Source organism: Brachycentrus maculatus, unplaced genomic scaffold (assembly GCF_059751285.1).
Source record: "Brachycentrus maculatus isolate JH-2025_06_01 unplaced genomic scaffold, ASM5975128v1 h1tg000024l, whole genome shotgun sequence".
Classification (NCBI taxonomy): Eukaryota; Metazoa; Arthropoda; class Insecta; order Trichoptera; family Brachycentridae; genus Brachycentrus; species Brachycentrus maculatus.
Genome location: NW_028280778.1, coordinates 1,188,368 through 1,213,207, shown reverse-complemented (window position 1 = coordinate 1,213,207; position 24,840 = coordinate 1,188,368). Strand labels below are relative to the sequence as shown.

Genomic DNA, 24,840 nt, shown 5'->3' with positions numbered 1-24,840 from the left:
TTGAGTTTTGAAGACAAAATCATAAAATTACTCTTACTACGCAATTGCGAAAATAGAAAAAAGTAATGGGATTTTAATGAATCATTAGTTGCACATTCCATCAACTCTTACCACACCCAATGGTGCACAATCTACATCAAATCTATGCAATATTGATTTGACCGTTTATTATATGAATGCTAAGTGATCAGTCCTATTCCGTTGAAATAAGTCCAGGGTATATTAAATAAATACTACAGTGAAAAAACTCATATTTATTTTGACCCGTCTTGTAATTGATCTGCAAACTCCAACACGATACACAAACGTGATAACCACTACACTATAGACTTTTAAAACTGTTAAATAAAATATACGGTATTTGCATATGATTCAAAATGCATCGAAACACGTGTCACAATAATTTTTGGTATTTACCAAGAAAAACTAAAATTAAAAATAAAATTTATCTGATTAATTTAATTTTTCATTAAATATTTGTATTTTTATTTTTGTCGGACTCCATAGTGTAGTGGTTATCATATTTGGGTACCATGCTGAAGATACCATGCTGGGTACCATGCCTGAAGGTATAATAAATATTTTAACTCACAAATTCATTTGGTTTTACCCTGAACTAGTACCGCATACATAACTGATCACCTTGCGTTACTATAATTAACCATCAACTTAACACTGCATCGATCTGATGCAATCCCTTACGTTGCATTAGGTGTAGATAAGAGTCAGTATAAGTATTTTACTTTGAAAAATTTAAGCAAATTTAATTATATCATCCTAAATTACAAACGTCCAGTAATAAGACAGGCTAGTAATGAAAGGTTTAACTCAACGCCGGACCGGTAGTTAAAATAAAACCTCGTATAACTAAGCAATGAAAGCTTTGCGTTGTAAGCTCAAACTAATTCTTTAGCATACGTATAACAGGAAACATGACGTCACAGACTAGAAACTATTTCAATAAAACCCTACGCCTTCCCACCCTTACACGCACCTACATGGACGTGTGGGGTGGGGACATTAGTAATGTAAATTGTATACGATAAAACATTCGTGAACGCAAAATGTGTATTCAATAGCTATTATCATTACGAAAGTTAAACTATGTAAAATGAAACATATTTGGTTTGATAATGTATCACAGGAGTTTCTTTGTTTGACGATTTATACAATTTTGATTACTACTACACCCGTCTGTAGATTTCTTTGAAACTGTTTTATTTTTAAAAGTCTGTAAAAACCATATGATCCATAAGTAAGATAAGTGTTTAAGAAGTCTTTTCACTTTTCATGATGTATTAAAAGCAAACTGTACAATTATATACGATATGAAGAGAGTTGGTATGTCATTGATGTGGTCTTATAAAAATACAATTTTATAGTTCTACAGCGCAATCACGTTCAGACTGCTCGATCATCAGTAAAATCAGGATAACTGATTTAATGTACCCTTTTTTCGAGAGCTCGCCGCGAAGCGCGATGGTGGATACTTCCGAACAACGTGTAATAATTTTTTGCATAAAACTCAACAAAAAGCCATCGAAATTAACGATGACATGTTTGGTAGACATCATTGTCCGATCTATGATTTCGGTAACGTCAAAACCCAGTCACTAAAAAAAAAACACAAGCGTAAAAAGCTATATTTGGTCATAGTTATTGTACATGAAAAAAATAGACTTGATAAATTTTGATTAATTGGATAAATTTTCAAACATTTCATAATTTTTTAAATAAATTTTGATAAATTTATTAACATTTTAGAAGATACAGATGGATATGTAAAAGACGTTAAGTTTTTAAAAACAAATTATGAACAAACGTCACATTTATAATATACCCGATTGATAATTTCCATTACACATATTGGAACATGTAATTAAGGTTAATAAGACTAAAACAAATAAATAAGAAAATATAACTAATCACTAACACAAATATCTTTGAAAAATTTTTTTTAGTTCATTTATTTTGGATCCCTGACTGGGATGAAAATACGAACACCAAAAATGTCACAATTTTGCAAATATTTCAAACGCGATTACGAGCATTTGTAACATGGCTAAGATACTCTTGCTTAGGCTCACATTCTAGGTACAAGAGTTACTTTAACGGAAGATTAATGACAAATTCCACGAACGATTCGGAAAATGTCTTTGTTCCGCTGTTTTTATAATTAGACACATCGCTAAATGATTAATTTCTTTTTAAGGATCGTTCTAGAGTGACGAAAAGGTTGTTAAAACAACATTAATCCAACCTCAATTTTCAAACAATGTGACAATTTTTTAACGTGGATTAAGATAACACAGAAAAAATTCTCAAAGGTCAAACGCTCGGCTGCCCTAAAAATACATAAATAAACTTTCTTTTCGACAAAAAAAAGTTTTCCGTAAAATTTAGGGGAGATTTTGTCGGCGCACTTAGAGAGAATGGCGATTGCTATAAATTTATCATTTTTCTTATATTAAATATGATAATCCAAATTTCACTTTAGAGCGAGTATCTTCTTTTATAAAACTTTTAAAGCGTATCATTTCAAGCGAGATTTTCATAAATATTTTATGAAAATCTTCCGCACTTATATTCATTTTTTCAGCCTGAAATTTGTTTCCGTGTCCGTAAGAAAGGTCCACCGGTAGAATATATTTAAACTATCAGTGCCAATCTCCCTTCTTTCTTAAATAAAAATTACATTTTTTATCTTTCTCTCACCTTGGTATTTTGTTATCTTGTATCCCCCTCAGCTGCACATCTCGGCAGGCGCGTACAGGAGTAATTTCCTCCTCGCGAGCCGATTAGGGCGGTTAATTAAGCTACAGATCCCCTATTTCTTCTCCCTTCCTAGCCCCCTCCTACAACGTGCTTCTCAGTATCGAATAAATCACAAGATACTGGATATAGGGTGAACAATTTATTATGGTATTGTTCTAATATAATTTGTGTTAATAATACTGTACAATCAAATATTCAATGGGTAGTGTGCGTGATATTCGGTTTTGCTTACTGAAAAATCTGAGTTATAGAATCTGACAACCAGGGGAGTTTTCTTCAAGAAAATCTTACAACATACATTAGCAGGGTAAATTATACGAGTATACACGTTATTTGTAACCTTGTTTACTATTAACCTTATTTTTTAGCCTTCTTTTCTTTATAACTTACTTTTCGCCTTCTAATAATAAACGTATAATAAATGTTTTCCAAAGCTGGATTCTTCTGCAACTTTAACAAGAGTCTTTTAAATTACAATGTTATTTAAATTATTAATATATACAAGTTTTTCATGTATATATTAATTATTGACGCTGTGGCGAAGTTGGGTAGACATTCGACTCCCGACCATTACAAAATTAATTCTAGATATACTTATTTTAAATTGGTCTGGGTGTTTGTGATGTGTTTTTTATATTTAACTTCCCTATCCCCACTATCCTACCTGCAGATAAGCCTCCAAAAAAGAAGCTTTGTGGGTTTTTCCTTCAAAGAAAATTAATAAATTTAATTGAGTATAGACACGGGATGTCGACTTAGATTTTTTTTTAAATATGACTAATTTTCAAAGTATCATATGAACCTCAGAGACTGGCACACTTTACTTTAAGGTCTGGAATAAAAATTAAATAATTAAATAATATTGATGTCTTTACTTAATTAAGTTTTAGTAATCGACCATTTAGAGCCAATTACACAAATCAGTTCACATATTTTTTATATATTGCGTTTTTTAGATGTTAAAACGTTTTTTAAAAATTACATAGAAAGAAATATAAGCTGAGTAAATGTTATCCGTTTTTAATGAGCGTTGTCATAAGCTTCTTCACTTAAGTCATCTGTGTCATCACATAAAATATATTCCACTCCCAAATCCAAACGTTTAAAGTTCAGGACTGAACATATTTATTTCATGGCATCAACAACCAAATAAACACCGCTCATATCCGGTATAGTGCCCAATAAGCCATTCAGTTAGATAAGAAGCAAAAAGATAATGAAAAAAAAATATTTTAGAATCTCTTAAAATAAATGATATTTTAAAGTGATTCATAATTTCAAAACAATTTCAAAGAAATTGAAAAATGTTATAAAACGAAATTATTTAAAGTAATGTCGCTAAAAAAATACATTGTAAAATAAATATAATTTATATTTGAAGCACTAACTTTGTGATTTTCCATTTTATAATTAAAATGTAACTTTGTATTAAAATAACTATAAATATTTTATTATAACTTAATTATAATGTCTACTGGTTTCGAAGCTAACTCCTTCTTTATCAAGACTGACTAATATTTTTAATAAATAAAATTAATCGGAAGCGGTTAGCTTCGAAACCGGTAGACATTATAATTAAGTTAAGTTTTTTTAGTGATTTTAAAACAAGGATACATTTTAATTTTAAAATAAATATACTTCAGTTATGAATCCTCCTGTATATTATTTCCAACATGTTGTATGTAGCTGTCGTTTATGTTAGTTCTAAAAGGTAAGTTTAGACGCGACCGAAGGAAAAACACGGAAAAGAAACTTTTACTTTTTTGGACGGAAATGAGCACCTTTTTCAGCAGATGTCTCAGTATAACGAAATTCTGCATTTTCCTCTTATTTTATAAAAAAAAATTATGCGAGCATAGCTAAACGGTGGGTGCAATACTAAGTCTGATAAAAAAATAACATAAAATTTCAAAGTAATGTAGATAAATAATATAAAGTGTTATATAATAATAAAAATTAAGGGGTGATTTTTTGAAGTTGAATAACAATTTTTAATATTTATAGCGAGACAGGTTGAAGTCATAATTTATTAAAATTATCCACCGATTACTTTTAAACTTTGACACAACTTTGCATTCAACGTTACGCGTGTTTTTATATGCACACAAAAGCATGTTTATTTCTTTTATTTTTTTTATATTTAAAAATAATAACTCACCAAAGCCCCTAGTTTTAGAGTCGTGTCTGCAGGTAGGATAGTAAGGATATGGATGGTAAATGTGAAAAATATATCACATACACCCAGACCAATTAAAAAAAAATCTTTCTTGAATAAAACCCACGATGCCAGTTTCCAACTACGCCACGGCGCCTGTCCAAACACTTTTTATTACTAAAATGGCAGCGTCATCTGTTATAATATGTAATTTTAAAAGTAATACACGCAATACTTATCGTTGCTGATGGTGAAAAGCGTTCATTTTGATATCTGCTAAATTATTCTACGATCATACCCACGAAATTATACTTATCAAAAGTATGTGCTTCCTCCTTTTTTTACATTCTTAAAGCCAGATTGAGCCACTGCAATGAGTGATTGAATACAGTTAGTTATAAGTTTATATGTAAATTGATGTGATTTTTATTGTTAATTTGGAAATAATTGTGCTAATATGTATCATTTATTTTTAATGCATTTTTAAGCAGCGGTTTTTCCACTTTTCAATCGTAAGAAGTTGCTATTGGTACGAGTACTTGCGATCGCTCTATAAAAAAAGGCCTAAAAAATGTACCCGTTTGGAAAAAAACATTCTTGCAAACATTATAATTAGGTTTATGTCGGTTCAAGAGCAGTTGTTCAAAAGCCAAGTTATTTGAGTCATTAGTTAAAATGAATTGATATACTTTCGTCGAGTTCATCTTCTATAACGACCGCTTTAACTGTTGGTACTTACTGCGATAAGAGCATCTCTAGGTTGACTTTAAGCTCGGGGGCGGGTGGAAAACGCAAACCATATTAGTTGAAATGGAACTCCTTGTCTCCTGAATGCGGCCATAAACAACAGATCTCAACGGAGCTGCAACTCCTCGTTTATTTCACTGTTGAGATAAAAATACTTTGCCAGAAACCTGTACTAGATAGTAGCTAAATGTATTAAAAACTTAATTTTTAAATCAGTTATTATGAATAATTAGCTATTATTTATTGCACATCAGATACTGGATTTTAAATCCTACTGTAGTATAGGTCAATCAATACTCTAGGTGAAATTAAACATCTGTCATTTAAAATGATAGAAGATGAAAGTCTGGACTTATGACCAGGGATTTGTTGCTTAGTGCTTATATGTAAACATTTATTTATAAATATGTATATATATATATATATATATACAATATATATATATATATATATATATATATATATATATATATATATATATATATATATATGTATATATATATATATATATATATATATATATATATATATACAATATATATATATATATATATATATATATATATATATATATATATATATATATATAAATATATATATATATATATATATATATATATATATATATATATATATATATATATATATATATATATATACATATATATATATATTTATATACATATAAATATATAAATATATATATATATATATATATATATATATATATATATATATATATATATATATATATATGTGTGTGTGTGTATATATAAATATATAAATAAATGTGTAAACACTTTTATCATGTTGATTTTGAAATTATAATTAGAAAATTATTAAATTATCATATATTAAGAAGGGTATGTGCTCGTAGTATGAATAAAATTTAATACGGGTTTTTGCAATACACAACTTTGGCTGAACTGTGAAAAATATAAAAGGGCAATGAAAAACAAAATTGGTTAGTTTTTACGTTAAAACATTTTTATAAATGAAAAAAAAACATTTCAACTCAAAAACCATTAAAAACTGAAACTTAAATTGTAAAACGTCCTTGAGGTGATTGTTTTTTTACAAAAAAGGCACTACATAATATTATTATTTTCATTATTTTTAACTTCAAATTTGATGAGAAACATATATTTTTAAGGAATAGCACGCGTATTCTCGTAAACAACAAAAGAGCTTTCGTTGTAATTTGAGATCTCTTTCAATAATTTACAAAGGGTCACCTTACGCCCCGTCGGAATCTGTATTGCTTTATTTAAGTTTCCGAAATCCCGTCATAAAGGCCAGAGGGTTTAATTCCTTTGTGAAATACAAACAGGAAATTACGAAAAGCTCATCCCCTTTCAAGGCGGCGCGATAAAGATGATCTTCGGGATTTAAACTTGTTCCCGCGAAGGTCTTGCGAAAGAAAAAGCTCCCATTCAAATAACCGACAAAACTTTCCTCATTTCGAATCACTCGCGAATCACACTTCCCGAATGTAATGATTCCGAGCTTAAGTTTATCTTGCATTTAAATGCAAGTATTCTTAGTTGCTTAAGCCGTTATTCGACACAATGCTTTGTTTAATTAAACTTTCTATGTTGATTGTGAATCAGTAAGTGTAATGTTGAGTTTTACAACGTAACATTAAAATTTACAATTTACTTTTGATACCTCAACATAGATGAACTAATTAATACAGATGTCGCTCACTCCTTTCCTTTGTCAGTTTTCAGATGTGCATGTTTTCGAAATGCTCAGTAAATGTACTATATTATATAATTAGTATTTGAATGTAATCCTTATTTGACACAATGCTTCATTTCATAAAAGATTCTAAATGGTTTTGAATCAGAGGTGAAATATTAAATTGTATAATTCAGCGTTAAAATATATATATATATAAATATATGTATATATATATATATATATATATATATATATATATATATATATATATATATATATATATATATATATATATATATATATATATATATTTATATATATTTATATAAACATATATATATATATATATATATATATATATATATATATATATATATATATATATATATATATATATATATATATATATATATATATATATATATATATATATATATATATATATATATATATATATATATATATATATATATACATATATATATGTATATACATATAATGGGAAGGACGTTCGTCCTATACGGTAAAGGGAAATGGAAAAGAAAATAAAGAATAACATAGGAAGGGTATCTCGGGTTGCATATCCGTAATTTTTTAATCGGATATACTTTGAGGTGTATGCGTCTTTTGAAGATCTTTTTCACAAAACAAACAATTATTCAAATGTTTAATGAATAATTAATCTAATTGTATGGGGTGACATCTATTTTAGCTGGCGATAAAACATCAGAGCTTCCCCTAATTCCCTTTTGGGAGAAAGAGCTGAGAGGTATTTGTCTTTTAATTATGTATTTCGTATTTACTCCTAACTAGACCCGACGACCTGATGCAGCCAGATACAGTTCTAATCTTAATGAATAAAGTACATCCACCAAACTAAATTGGTATTAATCGTAGTCAAATTCTCACTTTTGGTTCCATACCCCTTTCGTCAAACTTCGGCAACATGTTGTTTTTTAAGAGTTTTTATTTAAAAATACCACTTTTTATCTTTTTAATTTCAATTCAATTCAATTTATTTATTTATAATTACCATCCACATTATAAACTTAAATTTTTGAGCGTATACATTAAAATACATTGAAATCGAAAATATCCAAGAATACTATTGCAAAAGGTGTAGAAGAATCCCGCTTCGGAAAACTCCTTCAGGCACATGGAACAGATCAATATGCAATGAGATATTGGTCAACATAGCGGTAGCCTACAGGCATAACCATCGGCAGCTTGGTCCTACCGATATGTCTTACCTTTATTCGTACCCAATGTGCATAAGACACTATATAAAATCAACCTCTTGTTCATTTTATCGCTTATCGCAAGAAACCTACGTCATAAGTTCCGCTTTCCAGCTTTTTCGATAAGGTAGTGGAATATATTTATGAAATATTTATGATATAAATGAAAAAATACGTCAGGTGTGTTAACTGAACAGATCCATCTTTCATTCTTTATAGTAACGAAGGTGAAAATCTAAGCATTATAGGGTTTGATTAGGCTGATTTAAGTTGATTTAAGTTGAGACACTTGTAATATACATTGATATATCATCCGTAGGGTGAACAATCTAGTGTCAAGTAGAATAAATAAAAAAATCTTTAAAAAAAGTTTTTAACAAAATTCAAAAATTGCGTCTCGTTGTTGTACTGTGGTAAAAAATATGTAGATATTAAAGACTTCTAATGTATTTAAGTTAAAATCTAGAGTTCTATTTTCTATTTAGGCATTTAAAAATATTTGTAAATGAAATATAATTATCATTATATGTAAATCGTTTGCTGAAAATTTCATTTTGATATCCTTAATATAGTTTACGTAAATAGCTTGTTTTCGCTTTGTATTTACGTAACAAACTATCAAGAATATCCTCGAATATAAATTGAGGATAATAAAAATAAAATTAATCTTCACGCTTTGTAAATAAAATCTATGCGTACCCTGTATAAAACTTACATCGTATAAATATTTTTTATCGACACTTTTGTCTACGGGCCATGGTGTAAGGCAAGGGTGGCCAACCCGCGGACCGCGGTCATTTATGAAGGATATATTTTTAAACCAGTGATACATTTGTGATACACGGCTTGATACATCAACAAATGTCATGCACTTAAGTATTATCTATGAGCCAAGTCATAAATGTTGTTATAAAAACTGTGAACAATATCCATTCGCACGCTCTTCAGCATCGTCAATTTAAGGCAATCTCGAAAAATCTCGTAAACTAGTTGATTTGCGCAACTTCAAAATTGAAATAGATTTAAAAAAATAAGTAAGCGAAAAGAAACTCAAATCTTGCACTGAGTGGTCATTGATAAATTGGTTTTATTTAAAATAAAATTGTTAACATTGTTTAATTTACGAGTCCTAATTAATAATTTTGATTGTTAAAAAATTACTAAATTTTTCTAAAGTTTATTCCTGTACAAATAAATAAAAAATTGGTAGTTCAATATGTGTTTTTTCTCACATCTGGTCGTAGTAATGTTTTTTTTTATTGATTATAATTTCTGATCACTTTTCCACTCAAATTCTTTATAATACATACAAAAAATCAAGAAGCATGAAAATCGTTGTTATAAAGAAATGTTATTATTTTTTTAATGTCTGTATGCGGCCCTTGGAAACATTTTAGGTCATAGATGCGGCCCGGGGTGCAATTAGGGTTGGCCACGCCTGGTGTAAGGTATCCCTGGGTGTTGGTTTAGGTAGGACTAGTGACTTTAAGGAGGCAATATCGGTGATTTATGGCTTGGGATAGAAAGTTTTCTCTCCAATTTTACAGCAGGTCTGGTTTGATTTTAATTAGAACTCGGCCACACCGGCTCCCGGCTACCAGGTGCCATGTTTCATGGCCTGCTAAGCCAAACCACTTTAGTGCTAAACAAAACCTATCAATTGCTGGCACTTTGTGCGGTCGTGGCCTTTGGGTGGAAAATTGCCCGAAAAGCGAATTTTCTGTGTTTTTGCTCTTTATGTTGCTTTGTTTTGACATTTGTATCCGAAGTTACTAGTAGTTATCCCTTTTCCGAAGCATTCGTTCGTTTCTCAATTTTGAATTGGAATTTCAACGGCAAAATTTGATATATTTATCATTTGACAATTTGATATACATATTTCGTTTTATATGTTTTTTTGTTTGTCTATAAGATTAATAAAATAAATAAAATAAATCGTTTGAATTTCTTAAAGGAGAAAAAAAAATAAAAATTATGTTTTTTTGGCTTATCTGTGAATAAAAGAACTAACGCCTTCTAGCGATTATATTAATCAGTGTCAAAATTTCATCTCTGTACACCTTAAAAGTCTGAGTATATTTATATGATTTCTCATGTAGATAAAGAGTTATGAGTCGAAAAGACATTAATATTATTTCATCTTTACAAAATAAAGACTTAGCTTTATATATAATTTAGTACTTAGATTCACTTCACGGTTTTTGAAAATGACGAGGAATGCATTAAAACACGTGTCAAAGTAGATTTTATTTAATAACGGTATTTACGAAGTTAAACTAAAATAAAAAAGTCTAAATAAAACAAAACATCATCTATTAAATGTCCATATTATTCAAAAAAGATTTTATACATGAAAAAAAGACGTTTTTTAAGGTTTTATTACAAACATTTCTACGTTATATCAAAAGTTATTACAAATGTTCGGATGAAGAATGGATAAATATTTTAATAGAAAGCGTCGAATAAGTTACAAAAAATAGATAGTAATTATGGTTTTATTTATTCTCCTTAAAATGTTGATAATAAAGAATTTGGTAGACTTGAAAAATTATATTTTTATGGTGAAAAAAGTTTTTATTTTTTAAATGTTTACTAAAAAGTGAATTTTATTTGTATGTATTTGCAATTTTTATTGATGTCGAGACAACCGTTTGAATTATTTTCTAAGCATGCTTTTTTAATGTTGTTTCAGGCACAGCACTTGGGCAAAGATGGTTGACAATGGAACGGGAGCAATATATATTATGGGATCTTTCAAAAGAATGCAAATTGATCCAGATTTTAAGGTAAAAATACAGATAAGGTAAAAAAATAATTGACATATCAGGCTATCTATCCATTATGCTATTTCACATAAACTATACAATAAAAAAAATAAAACACTTGAAACTCAAAACATAATTTTTAGTACACTGTTTCTTAAACATTTTTTCTCGTTACTTCAACTAACACAGATAGAAAATCTGTAAAATTGAAATCAAAGAACCTATGAATTTTTTTTTAATCTTTCGATTATCCATAATTTTATTGTTTTATTTGACAACGTTATATGTATTTTTTATTAATATCGTCAAAGCATATATTTTGTATCAGCTTAATCGAATGTCATACAATCACAATGAAACGCAGATTTTTTTTTAAAATGGAGATTAAAGAAACTAAATGGAAATTATTTTGAAGGGAATCTGAAAATGAGGTTTATTTTGAATATAGGATATTTAAGTTATTTATAATAGTCGCAACAATGTTCTGAAAAAAAGCAAAAATAGATTAAAATGTTATCATATGTATGAGTAAATTTTCCTTAATTGAATTGATGCTTAGTTTTGATTTTCTATTACATATTGTTTTTGTTTGTTTGTTGTACATAAAACATTTCTTTCATAGTAATAACTTGTTGAAAACCCCTAAATAAAAACTATTATATTTTATGTAAATTAAAGAGCTTTTGTAAGTTTTTTTTTTATTTAAAATAATCCTTAATTTAAATACTTACGAAACATACTAAAAAATCTAATTCTTACTAATGATTGTTAAAAAGGGGATTTTGAATGAAGCATTGATTTATATGTAAATACGACTGTAAAAAAGTTTAAAACTGTTTAAAACTGTTTAAAAAAGTTTAAAAAAGTTTAAAAAAGTTTTCATACTTTCACTTGGCTCAGCATTAACCCACATTTATTGTTATTGTTTCACATTCCTATACACAAGACCAAACTGCCGATGGTTATGCCTGTAGGAAGAGCTACCGCTATGTAGAACAATATCTCATTGGATATTGTTCTGTTCCATGTGTCTGAAGGAGTTTTCCGAAGCGGGATTCTTCTACACCTTTAGCAATAATAGTTCTTGCATATATTTTATTTTAATGTATTTAAAATGTAAACGATTTAAATTTTTTATAGGTTGTAATGTTTATATTTATTGAAATAAATAAATTGAAACAACATTTTGAGTGTGTCCAAATACGTCAGCCCCGTAAATGCCCAGACTTCCATATTCTTCTTCATCTTTGATGAGATGTCAAAAAATAAAATAAATTGAAAGTTGAATTGAGTTGAAAAATTTATAGGTCAGCATTTTGGTAAAATTTAAATATAAATTTAAAACCCCAGCCGTGTTTCCTTGCTCGCCATAGCAAATAATCTTGAGGGGCCGTGTTCAATTATCGGTTTAAGTAATTCCACTTAGTGCGGCAAGAGCGCCACCGGAAAAGCGATATAATATCATTGTATTATGTACTCACCCCAGGCGGCACGGTTCATTTGCTACTGTCTGGACCCAAACAACTTGAAAAATGCCGCAGGGGAAAAATAGTTCCTGAACTAGGGTCTGGCTTTCCGCTTATTACGTGAAGATTACAGCTGAGTGCCCTCACTTCCGGGGATATCCGCATCCACGTCAAAAAAAAATATTTTACCAAAACGGAAAATATAAATTTTTTTTGAAACTGACTGTCTCTTTTTTTTTGGAATCTGAGCCCACCATCCACCCGCAGCAGTTATAGAGTCCTGAGGGACTCTCTGTCAGCTGCACATAGAGGAAAATCTTCAAAATATTTCTGAAGAAATAAATATTGCTCTATTCAATTAATGAGGGGGGAGGAGGATGTACGGACAGAGGCCGACACTTCGTCCCCACCCCTCGGGATCCCCTCACACTGACTGTCTCTAGAAACTGTCTCAATTTTCCATTATAAATTTAACTAACTAACTATCACGCCGCTTTTCCGCAAAGGTAAGCAGAGCGAATAGAACGCCACATCATAATGCGGATAGAAAATAATCTTCGTCGCTTTCACATTCATGCAACTCCTCATACACACCCGCTGATTATTCCGACTCCTGACCTGACCACACCCAAGTATTTAAAATACTTGATCATGCCAAGTTTTCTGCAGTCTTCCTCTGCTTCTTTTACCAACTTCATTCGTACATTTGTGTAAGGTGATCAATCCTAAGCTTCAGGTACCACCAGTCCAAAGTAATATATATATTTTTAATATTACAGTTAAAAATCATGATTAAAGTTCATCTTAACAACCCCGCCTGGGAATTGAGCCTAAGATATTCAGCACAGTAGATAAAACCGTTAACCATTAAACTACGAAGGTGGATAAATATTAAATATAAAAAAACAAAATGAATTAAACTAGCGATCTGTTTTTTTTAAAGAGAAATATTTCTGTTTTTAATATTTACAAAAATGTTTCAATTTCATACTATTTCTGTGAACCTAAGTGGCTCATTATTAGAAATAGGTATCCAATTGTGGTAGAGTGGGTTCGAACCGAGAAACTCTGACTTAAGAGTCCGCGACAAAAATCACGGGACCACAACCCGACACAAGACTCTATGAGACTTTAAGACAGGTAAAAAAGCGGCTTTAATATTGAGTTGTATTAGAGAAAAAATGAAAAAAGAAATATTGGAAGCAAAGTAAAAATACATACAAACTCGTAAGTCATGTATACGACCGATTACCCGTACGGGATGGAGACTAGAGGTGACGCAGCGAGAACCAAATCTCTTAAGAACTTCAGAAATGAAAAAATTGAGGTTCATAACCGAAAACACGGTTTCTTGACCGAACAAGAAACATGTAAATTCTAAAAATGTGTAGTACGGAGGATATAGTCAGATGGGGAAGACAGAGAAGAAGATTCTAGAGTACCTATGTCAATAGAATGCAAGAAAATATATAATTCAGACGGAAAAAGGTAGGTAGGGTAGTCCCTTCAAGACCTCCAAAGCGATGGCGTCACAGCTGGCAGTCCACAATACAAGAGAGAGATAATGGAATAGAAAGATCCTCAGATCTAAAAGAAGGAAGAAGAAGAAAAATAAAAATTATCATTGTTTGGTTCTCTCAATATCTCAGATGATTACGTTAATGTCCGATGATAACATCAAATATCTCCGATGATTACGTCTAATTTTCTATGTTGATAATTAAAATATTTTCAACCTTCTTTCGCACAATGCTGAGCACAAAGTTTCCATAATATTTATCAATAAGAAATGTAAGCAAAAAAGAAAACTTTTCCGATATTACGGTAATAAATTATAACTTATTGGATTCCTCAACCCGATATGCGTGGGTACATGTCAACCGCTTCCGCGAATTATCTAACCGCATCGAAATTATCTCGGATTTTTGGCTGGCAAGAATGTTGAAATCAGGATTTTGCATAAGATATTCATAAGTGTGAATATTTAGGTAAAGTATTTCCCCCCGAAAGGGATGGCGGTGCGGAAGTCGGCATGTATTCGCTCGTTAGGTTTTCTTATATATCGCGGAGGGAACGGGATTTCCTTTAAGAATAGTATTCCGGGTATTCCATATTTATTTTTATCTTGGATAAAAGCCGAGACATGAATTATTATCCCATATTATGTGCTACATAATGTTGAGATACGGGACCTTAAATGTTTTCTGCGTAATTTATTTATCAATGAATGTGATAAATCGCACTTGATTTATGACGTATTACATTTTTGAGTTTCTTCCTGTTACGGATAAATTATATCAATATTATGTTCGTCATATACTTATATATTTTTTTAATTTAACGAAATCAATGTGCAAGGCAATAAAAAGACCGAGGAAAATTTGACATGATAAAGTATTTTAAATACTTGAAGTGGTCAGGTCAGGAGTCTGATTTTTTTTTGTTATTTATTTAATATAGTAACAAGATTTTTTTTATAATTAAATTTATTGTGTAAACATTTCTACTTTAAGCAATTTTAAAAATAGATACGATGTTCTCTTCAATAATAAGACTAAGCTCTTGTTATTTATTTTTTTATATTTGTGAGTGAGTGACAATTTACATTTATTATTATTATTTATAGTTTTTTTCGATTAACATGTATAAAATGAATTTAATTTATTTTAATCGTCATGTATGTATGAGAAGATGTAGGAATGAATAAGAGGCGAAGGTTGTGTGCAAAGACAGAATGGTGTGGCGTTCTATTCTTTCTGCCTACGGCGAGAAGCGGCGTGATGGTTGGTCAGTTAGTTAGCTTAATTAATGTGCATTATTTGTAAATCCACTAAAAATACCATTTGCATATATTTTTTTAAATCAAATCAAAAATCTTTTATCGTATTACATTTTATTATTATTTTAATTTTTCTTTAAAGGAGAATATTTGTGTTTTTATTATTTGGAAAAGTACCTTAATTTCGTACTATTTCTGTGAGCCTAAGAGGCTTATTATTAGAAATAGGTTTCAAAATGCAGTAGAGTGAGAAATTCTAATTCATGAGTCCGCGGCACTAACCACTGGACCGCAACCCGAAACTTGTGTACATTATTCTTTGACATCTCATCGAAGATGAAGAAGAATATGGAAGTCTGGACATTTACGGAGCTGACGACCGACATAGGCTAGTTTTAGTGGTCACTTTACACACGTGTAACATTCACCAATTCTACCCATTATTGACCACCAAACTACTTAAATTCTTGGAAGTTCTGAATATATATGAACCAATTTCGAAACGTTTTTCTTGAATCATTAGAACTTCACTAGAGACATCTATTAGTGAAATGAAAAGAAGTATTGTAAAGAAGACTTGTGTATATTATTCAGAAAACACATTTAAATGTTTTATTTTTATTTTAAATACTTTATTACGAAAATAAAATGACGAAATTATTCCATTAAAAATTTGTTATCAAATTAGTTTTTAATTAATTTTATTTTGACTTGTCTTACTTAAATTATCTTTTTTGTGGAAGAAAAGAAAAATCTTGATTATCTTTTTCTTTTCCCAGGGACATCGAATATTTAGACATTTTTCGCCTTAAAATTACAATCGTTGTTTTTTATAAATTTTAAATTCCCAAGGCGTCTAAAGAAAGATCTTATTTTCATACATAATTTTGAGTTTTTGTGTAATTAAAAATAAGCAAAAAAAGATTCTGAATATTTTAAATAACTTTTTTTAATGATGTCTCGTTTTGTTTTCAAACTGAATACATTTTCATAAATTACTCGAAAGTAATTCTGGAATCCGGTGAGATGTTATTAATATTTGCTGGCAGGAATATTTTGTCTTATGTTTTGATCAATGTTTTCCCGGTAGTGTTTACATGAAAATAATGAATAAATAAACTCTTTTATGAGAAACACTTTGAATTTAAGATGAGGGAGGTTTGTAATTAATAAAGGATGCTTGATTCGTACAACTTTTCAGCGAATTCTCCATTGATATTTTAACCGGAAATAATAAACAGTATTTTTTCTTTACTCCACGAAATATTAAAATGGTGTACTAAGTGCATTTTTGTGTCAATTATATATAATCAAAGCACATAATGTTGTAATAATTAAAAATCTTTAACCTCGATTCAAATATTTTATTTTATTTCATCTGAAATAATTAGTCAAATATTGTATATATATATATATATATATATATATAAGTAGTAAAACCCTTATCCGCACCCCAATGGTGCATAGGGCACTGCGTCATATAAACACTGTGTTATCTTGATCGTTTACACATGAAGAAAAGGTGATCAACCCTCCGCTACAGGCTCCAATCCAGGGTAATGTTGAATAAATATAAGAGTGGAAAAAACACTTATATTCATTTGACCCCCCCTGGGAATCGATCCAGGGACCTCCAGAACGGTAGCCGAGTGTGTTGGCTATTATACTACGGAGGCGGACATATTGTTTTTATCATATTGCATATTATTTTAAAGAGTAATGTCTGTATTATAGGTATCTCAACTTAAGATGAAACATATGTTTATATACGAGAGAAGACGCAAGTCTAAGCATCCTAGGTCTTACGATCTGGTATTTGACTAATTTAAGTGATCGTTTTATAAACTTGTGTCACAGTTTCCATTCTGCCGATCATTGAATTATTTTTCAAGCTGTATAATATATTTCCATTACTGGTGGACCATTTTTACAAGCTTGTTTTCAGTTTATAAATTTGGAAGTATGGATTACATTAAACCTGTACCATGAGATGGGAAATTTGTGAAATTAACTCCAATCGAACATATCGTTCACTCCTTTCAACGTCATTTATCAAAATTCGTAAATTTTCAGTCGTGCATGTTTTTGGAATGCCCAGAAAATGTAATATATCCCAGCAAAAGCAGAGTATTTTTAACTTAATATTTACCCGCTACATGGTATAAAGTGTTGTTTTTGCATTTTGAAGAAAAGGTATTGTTTTATTTATTTTTTAAATATACTTATTAATTTTCAAATGGAGAAAAAACATTCATGTTTTACCTAAAAACATCTGTTGCACAGTAAAAAGTTCAATAAGTGGCTTGATATTTTTTTATTATTTTTTTTTTTTTTTTAAACTTTAAAAACGATATCCTGAAGTTTTTGATTTGTGACGTTGTAGAAAGGGGTGAGCGATATATGAGATTCATTTCGAATCATTTAACATATTTTTTAGGACAGAGGGCATGAAATAATATTTTAATATTGAGATACTTATATTTCACAGGTTAATTATTTAAAATGTAATATTATTTATTCTTTTAGACTCTAGAATATTCACTCTATGGATGATATATTAAAATTATATGTTAAGTGTCTTAACTTGAGATGAAACGTCTATCATTTATAAACGAAAGTAGATGGAAGTCTGAGTATCCCAGGGCTTATACATATATGTGTTTTTATCATATAAAAAAATATTTCAATTTCACTGTATTTATGTAGGTTGTATAAATATTAGTGATTTGATACTCGAATATTATATATTACCCTGGACTGGTCCCTGAAACGTAAGAGTGAAAATCTTGCCGTTATGTAAGTAACGATCAAGATAACACTGCGTTGCTGCGATGCAATGCCCTATGCATCATTAGGTGCGCATAAGAGTTAGGAGAAGAAGAATTTACTCTTTAACATTTCTTGAATGTTTTTCGCAGATACTTTGTGGCACGTTTTATAAACTTTATAAAATTAAACAGCTTTGTTTTAATCACTTTTTAATTATAAGTATACTTTTACCTACCGGTTTCAACAAGAACCTTGTCATCATCAGGGTTCATTAAATTCTTAAACATTAAAAATATTAAAGTACTCATTATTATATAGGGAATGTAATTAATTATGAGTATTTTAATATTTTTAATGTTTTAAAATTTAATTAACCCTGATAATGACAAGGTTCTTGTTAAAACCGGTAGGTTAAAGTGTATTAATAATAAAAAAAGTGGTAAGAACAAAATTGTTTAATTTTATAAAGTCACTCTTAAACAACCCATTGCTGAAAATAGGAATCAAGTAGTTTTACGTTTAAAAGTGGGTTCGAACTAATAAAATTCTGACTCAAAGTCCACGACACTAACCACGGGACTACAGCCAGTTGTATTTCTTTTTCTTCTTCGAACCCTTATCCGCACCCCAATGTTGTATAGGGCACTACATCGTATAGAAGCAGTGTTACCTTGATCGTTAAACACACAAAGGAAAGTGATCACCCTTTTGCTTCAGGTACCAATCCAGGGTCATATTAAATAAATATTACACTGAAAAATCACTAATGTTTATATTAACCCTCTAGGAAATCGATCCCGGGACCTCCAGCATGGTAGCCTAGCGCGCTAACCTCTACACTATGGAGGCGGACTATAGAGTTGTCTTTAATCTATAATAATGTAAAAATGTAACAATGATTAAAGAAAACACTTGTTTTATACCACTTGAGTTTTATTAAAGACTACATGTTTCAGAAGTTAAACTTCCATCATTCAGGTCTGTATAATAACTGTAATAGTTATTATACAGACCTGAATGATGGAAGTTTAACTTCTGAAACATGTAGTCTTTAATAAAACTCAAGTGGTATAAAACAAGTGTTTTTTTTTAAACATTGTAACATGTCTTACCACAAAGTTAATGCCGAAACAATAAATAAAATAAAGTAAAAATGTGTTATATTAGGTAAAATTGTAACGATTGATCTTATTTTCCAGTTGTACCTGACATCTAACGTCACATCTTCTGACTTCAACATGGGCTACTCCATGACCGGAACGCTGGAGCGTGGCTGCAAGAAGACCAACGCGTTCCAGATGACGCATTTCGCCGTCATAAGGAGGAAGGACTTCGAGTCTGGAAGAGACAAGACATAGGGCAAGCTTCCCGGGGAATGCGGCAGCTGCGTGAGCTTCATAGAGTGCTGAGGGCTCTAGGACTCTGGAACGGCGAATTAGGCGAACCCTGGGAAGGAATCAGACTCCGTCTCTTGGACGAGGCGGAGTAACAACGGTGCAAAAACCGTAAGTCTCGGGAAAGTGAAAATTTTCAGTGGTGACGTAATGACTATAAGTATTACCGACACAAAAGTGACAATATGACTTTATACAACTCATAACGTAACGAAGTGACGGTATAAATGTAAAAAATGACGTAATAGTGCCCATATTATTTTTCACTTGAATGATTTGTATTTTTTTCTTGTGAAACTCAAATATTTTTTTAAAGTTTTCATATTATTTTGTAAATTCATTAATTTCTCGTATTATTTTGTAAATTAAAAGCATTGTTAACATGATAATTTACTCGTTACTCTAAAAACAATCTGTCACAACTCATAACGTAACGATGTGACTGTATAAATGTTTTTAAAAAATGACGCAATAATGCTCAATATTAGTTTTCACATTAATGATTTGTATTTTTCCTTGGGAAACTCAATTTTTTATTTATTTTTCATATTATTTTGTAAATTCATTAATTTCTCATATTATTTTGTAAATTTAAAGCATTGTTAAGATGATAATATACTCGAAACTCTAAAAACAGTATACATTTGATCTGATTATGAAATTATTATTTCGAAATCAGTAGTCATGAAGTAGTGTTTTTAAGTGGTAGAACACAAAGTACGATGAATGATAAGGAGAGTTTTATAATTTTTTACTTGTTTATTGGCAATTGTTGAATAATTGTCAATTATGTACATATGTATAAAGTATTAAATCATTCAAATTATGATTATCTATATTTATATTTTAATATTATTTGACCCTTCTTTGCACCCAGTAGTGCACGGGACATTGAATCAATGTTAGTTTGATCGTTCATTTTATGAAGGCAAAGTGACCGTCCTCCGCTTCAGGTATCAGTCTAATGTGATGTTAAATTAATATAAGAGCGAAAAAACTCTTTTGATTATTTCAACTCTCCTGGGAACCGAACCCAAGGCCTGCAGTATGAAAAATATTTAAAATATAATAAATGTAATCAAGAGTTATATTCTTTTTATAGAATATATCAATTATAAAGCCAATAATTTTTTTTGAAAAACATAATTTGCACATTAAATTACTTAATATATTATTTTTTTAAATTTATTTTCCCATTTACCATTTTCTTAGTGTGGTTAAATTGATAATTAATTCTCCTTTAAGTTCTTCAAATACAAAGAAATATTGAAACGTGAATCATTTAAATTATATCGGCATTTCCAATAAATTGTACAAGGTTTAAATTACGTTTGCCATTTGAATATTTATGAGAATCAGATAAATTATGATTTATGTTTTGATTTGAAAAGAAGAATTAAGATTCTAATCCGATCGAATGAAATTATTAAGCCTTGTAAAGCTCTTTTCGAACAACATTTTTGACTAATTATAAAAGCTCCAATAGGAATAACATTTTATTCGTAAATGTACGGTCCAGAGCTTTATTCAAAGCATCTAAAGAGTTCAAAGGGGCTGATAAATACTTATTTCTGATTTGAGACAATCTCTGTCAAGTTATAAGCTCAACAGAGCTTTGTGATGGATGTAATATCCTCGTACCTACCTCAAGAGGTTGTGACTGATGACGCCTGCGTAATGTTATATTGATGATACCGAGTGTTGGCTACGTCGCTTTTTATAGCTACCCCGTGTCCCGACTTTTGGAAGGAAACTTTTGTTCTAGAAGTGATTTATTTTATGTCAAGCAAATTCCTAGGACCCCGGAGGAAAGAGTATAAATGTGATCGTTCTATGCTTTTTTCTTATTATAACCGAAAACCTCGAGTTTTAGAGATCCGAAATTCGTTTTTAGGTTAACGAAAAAAGATCATAATGAATTGTCAGAGTCTTTTGAAACACGTGTGATGGCGTTGCGAAAAACTGCTTTACTGATCGAGCTATAAAAATTAGTGACAACATGAAAAGTATTTACAACATTTTGAGTGTGTCCAAATACTTGTTCACAAATCTGGATTGTCTCCAGTTATAGGAGTTATTTTCCATATTATTTTTCGACATCTCAACATAGATGCCCAGACTTCCATATTCTTCTTCATCTATGTTGACATGTCTAAAAATAATATGATAAGTACTTATGCTCATGGTCATATTTATCATTCAAAAACCATTTTAATTTCAGATTATGTATCGAAAATAAGTCAAATATAGTATTTTAAAACACGTATGATGGCGTTGCGAAAAACTGCTTTATCGAGCTTTAAATATGTGACAACGTGATTAGTATTATAATTCACATTTATCATTCTAAATTCATTATAAATGTTAGATTTTGAACGTAACCTTAAACGTTAACGAAAAAAGAGTCATAATGAAAGTGTGTAAACATATGAAACTAATCTGACGGTGTTAGTAACATTGAATCCCGGTCAGTAGTCAAACAAAATATATGTGAAAAAAGCTAAATTTAACATTTGTTGTTTTATTATATCAAGCAGTGTGTATTGCAAACTTTTTTGTTTACAAAATCATATCCGGATATATTTTAGTGAAAAAAGATATAATTTTTTTTTTCACAAAATGAAATTTATTTTTCTTCTTAAATACATTTGGAATACCGGTTCATATATTTTTTTTAATTTTTGTACTGACAGTTCATTATGGACATGAATTTAACGAGGATAAAATTTAGATCTACCAAGAAATTTCAGTACAGAACTTTTGAAAATAACTTACTGCCTTCATTGTAAATTATAAAAGACTCGACCTAAGAATATTTATCCAAAAAATATATATTCACAATAAACTCCGATTTATTTGTTTGTTTTTTTCTTCAGACTCATACAAGTAATATTCTCAAAAATGAAATAAAATTTTGTGTTTATTAAATATTTTCCTTGCATCTATCAGTTTTCAAAGTAGGCAAGTAACTTGTATTTCGTTACTTCGATACGTTGTTTACGTCGAGTTTACGTTGGATTCGTCAAACATTGAAACAGGAAGGAAGTAACGCCATTTGCAATGCCACCACATCTTCCGAGACCACAGTCTCCGTTTGCCGTCTATCCGTAACTTCCTGTTTTATGCTTGATTCAGTCAAAGTCTTTAACCCTTCAATTTCGCGAATCATGTCACAAAAAAACAAAAATATATTTTATAGAAAAGTACAATAAAATAGTTTGCTGGTAAATATGTTATTTTTATATCGGCTCATTGAAATTTCAAGAAGTAGTATACATACATGTATTTGGCCATGCATTTGCAAAAATATTATTGTTTTACAGATATAATATATTTTATAAGGTTTTCACTCCAAATTCAAGGTTTTACGAAAGGAATTGGACGCCTTACAAATTAAATTGGACGTTTAACAAATCAAATTGGTCGTTTTTCAAAACAAATTGGACTTTATACATAGTGTTTTATTTTATTGTATTGTATTTTATAAAAAAATGTGAATATAAAAATATATTCAAAGTTGTACTCATGATTCAATGTAGTATTAAAAATCTTGCCTAAAAACTTCAGTAGGTACACATCGCGCGTATAGACTATGATAGGGCGCCGCGCTGGCTCACCAACTTGACGACTAACGCACTTGCTAGTATTAAGAATAAAAGATGTGAGCAGGTATTCACACTGACGTAGGTATATGTAGTACTAGTATAATTAAACGTTTATTTTTTAAATTATAATTTTTTTGGAAAATACAAAAGTACGTCCAATTTTATTTGAATGGCGTCCAATTTGATTTATTAAACATCCGATTTGAAGTAAAAAAACCTTGTGTACTTTTACATATACTTTCTCATCACATTTTTTAGAACTAAAGTATAGCGTGTATCGAAATATATGAATCTACTTAGAGATCTACCTATTTCTTACTTTTTCATCATAAATGATTTTAAATAATGTGTATGGATAAAAGTCTCCGATATTTGTTTTGTGCGCAATAATCCTTTGAGATACTTCAAACATTGTAAACACGAAACATTGGCGAACCGTTCACCAAAATAGTTTATGAAAAAATTCCTTCATCTTCAAAATGTTATCCAATCATCTCACTCACTGGGTTACAAGGCAGGATACAATATTGCGAGCCACGTGCGCTCACCTAATGGGGGTAGGAGGGTTTGTTTATCCATTTTACAGCCTCCCTAGGGTTGTGCTCATTCAGGTCGATTTAGATGGTAATATCATATTCAATAAGGCTTCGTGTTGCTCTGTCTGAACGGCTCTATAGACTCTGATACTGACAGTGTAATGAGTGTTGGGATTATTTCGATCACTTGCACTATTCAATAAACATTTAATCGAAATGTAACTGCATATTAACGTGTATATTCTTTACTTAGTAAAAATCTTTTTTTTTATGTTTTGATGGTATATACGTATTAAACTATACAAAGAGTAGGCAGGCTATTGATGAGTGGAGATTATTAGATTTTCAGATTTTTAAAATAAAAAAGGCGCCGTGGCGTAGTTGGGTAGACGCTCGAATGCGAAACTGGCGTTGCGTGTTAGATTTCTGCCAATTGCAAAATAAATATTAGATGATTTTAAAAGATTTTAAAAGATTAATTTTCAATTAGTTTGGGTATTTGCGGTGTATTTTCACATCAACCCTCTCTATCTTTACTATCCTACCTGTAGACAAGTCTCTTAAAAAATTAACTAACTAACCATCACGCCGCTTCCCCGCAGGGGTAGCAGAGAGAATAGAACGCCACACCACTCTGTCTCTGTGAACATTCTTCGCCTCTTCCACGTTCATTCATCTCCACATACATACCCGCCGATTGTTTTGACTCCTAACCTGACCGCTTTCAAGTATTTGACAAACCTGATTGTGCCAGGTTTTCCTCGGTCTTCCTCGGTCTTCCTCTGCTTATTTTTCCAACTACATTCACCTCATAAATTTGTTTTTATAAAAATTAATTAAAGTATTTGGCATACCTGATCGAGACAAGTTTTTCTCGGTCTTCCTCTGCCGTACTATCTTACCTGTAGACAAGTCTCTTAAAGCAGAG

At 30.2% G+C, this 24,840-nt stretch overlaps 1 protein-coding gene across 1 annotated transcript in view; it reads left to right on the top strand.

Moving 5' to 3' along the window:
- LOC148313063 (uncharacterized) overlaps window positions 1-19,740 on the top strand; it is a 93,635-nt gene extending 73,895 nt beyond the window's left edge. Inside the window, exons 3-4 of the mRNA XM_088269471.1 lie at window positions 11,291-11,384; window positions 19,577-19,740. Of these exons, the coding sequence (XP_088125597.1) occupies window positions 11,291-11,384; window positions 19,577-19,735 (253 nt within the window). The 3' untranslated portion in view covers window positions 19,736-19,740. The remainder of the gene's footprint in view (window positions 1-11,290; window positions 11,385-19,576) is intronic.
- Window positions 19,741-24,840: the final 5,100 nt, after the last annotated feature.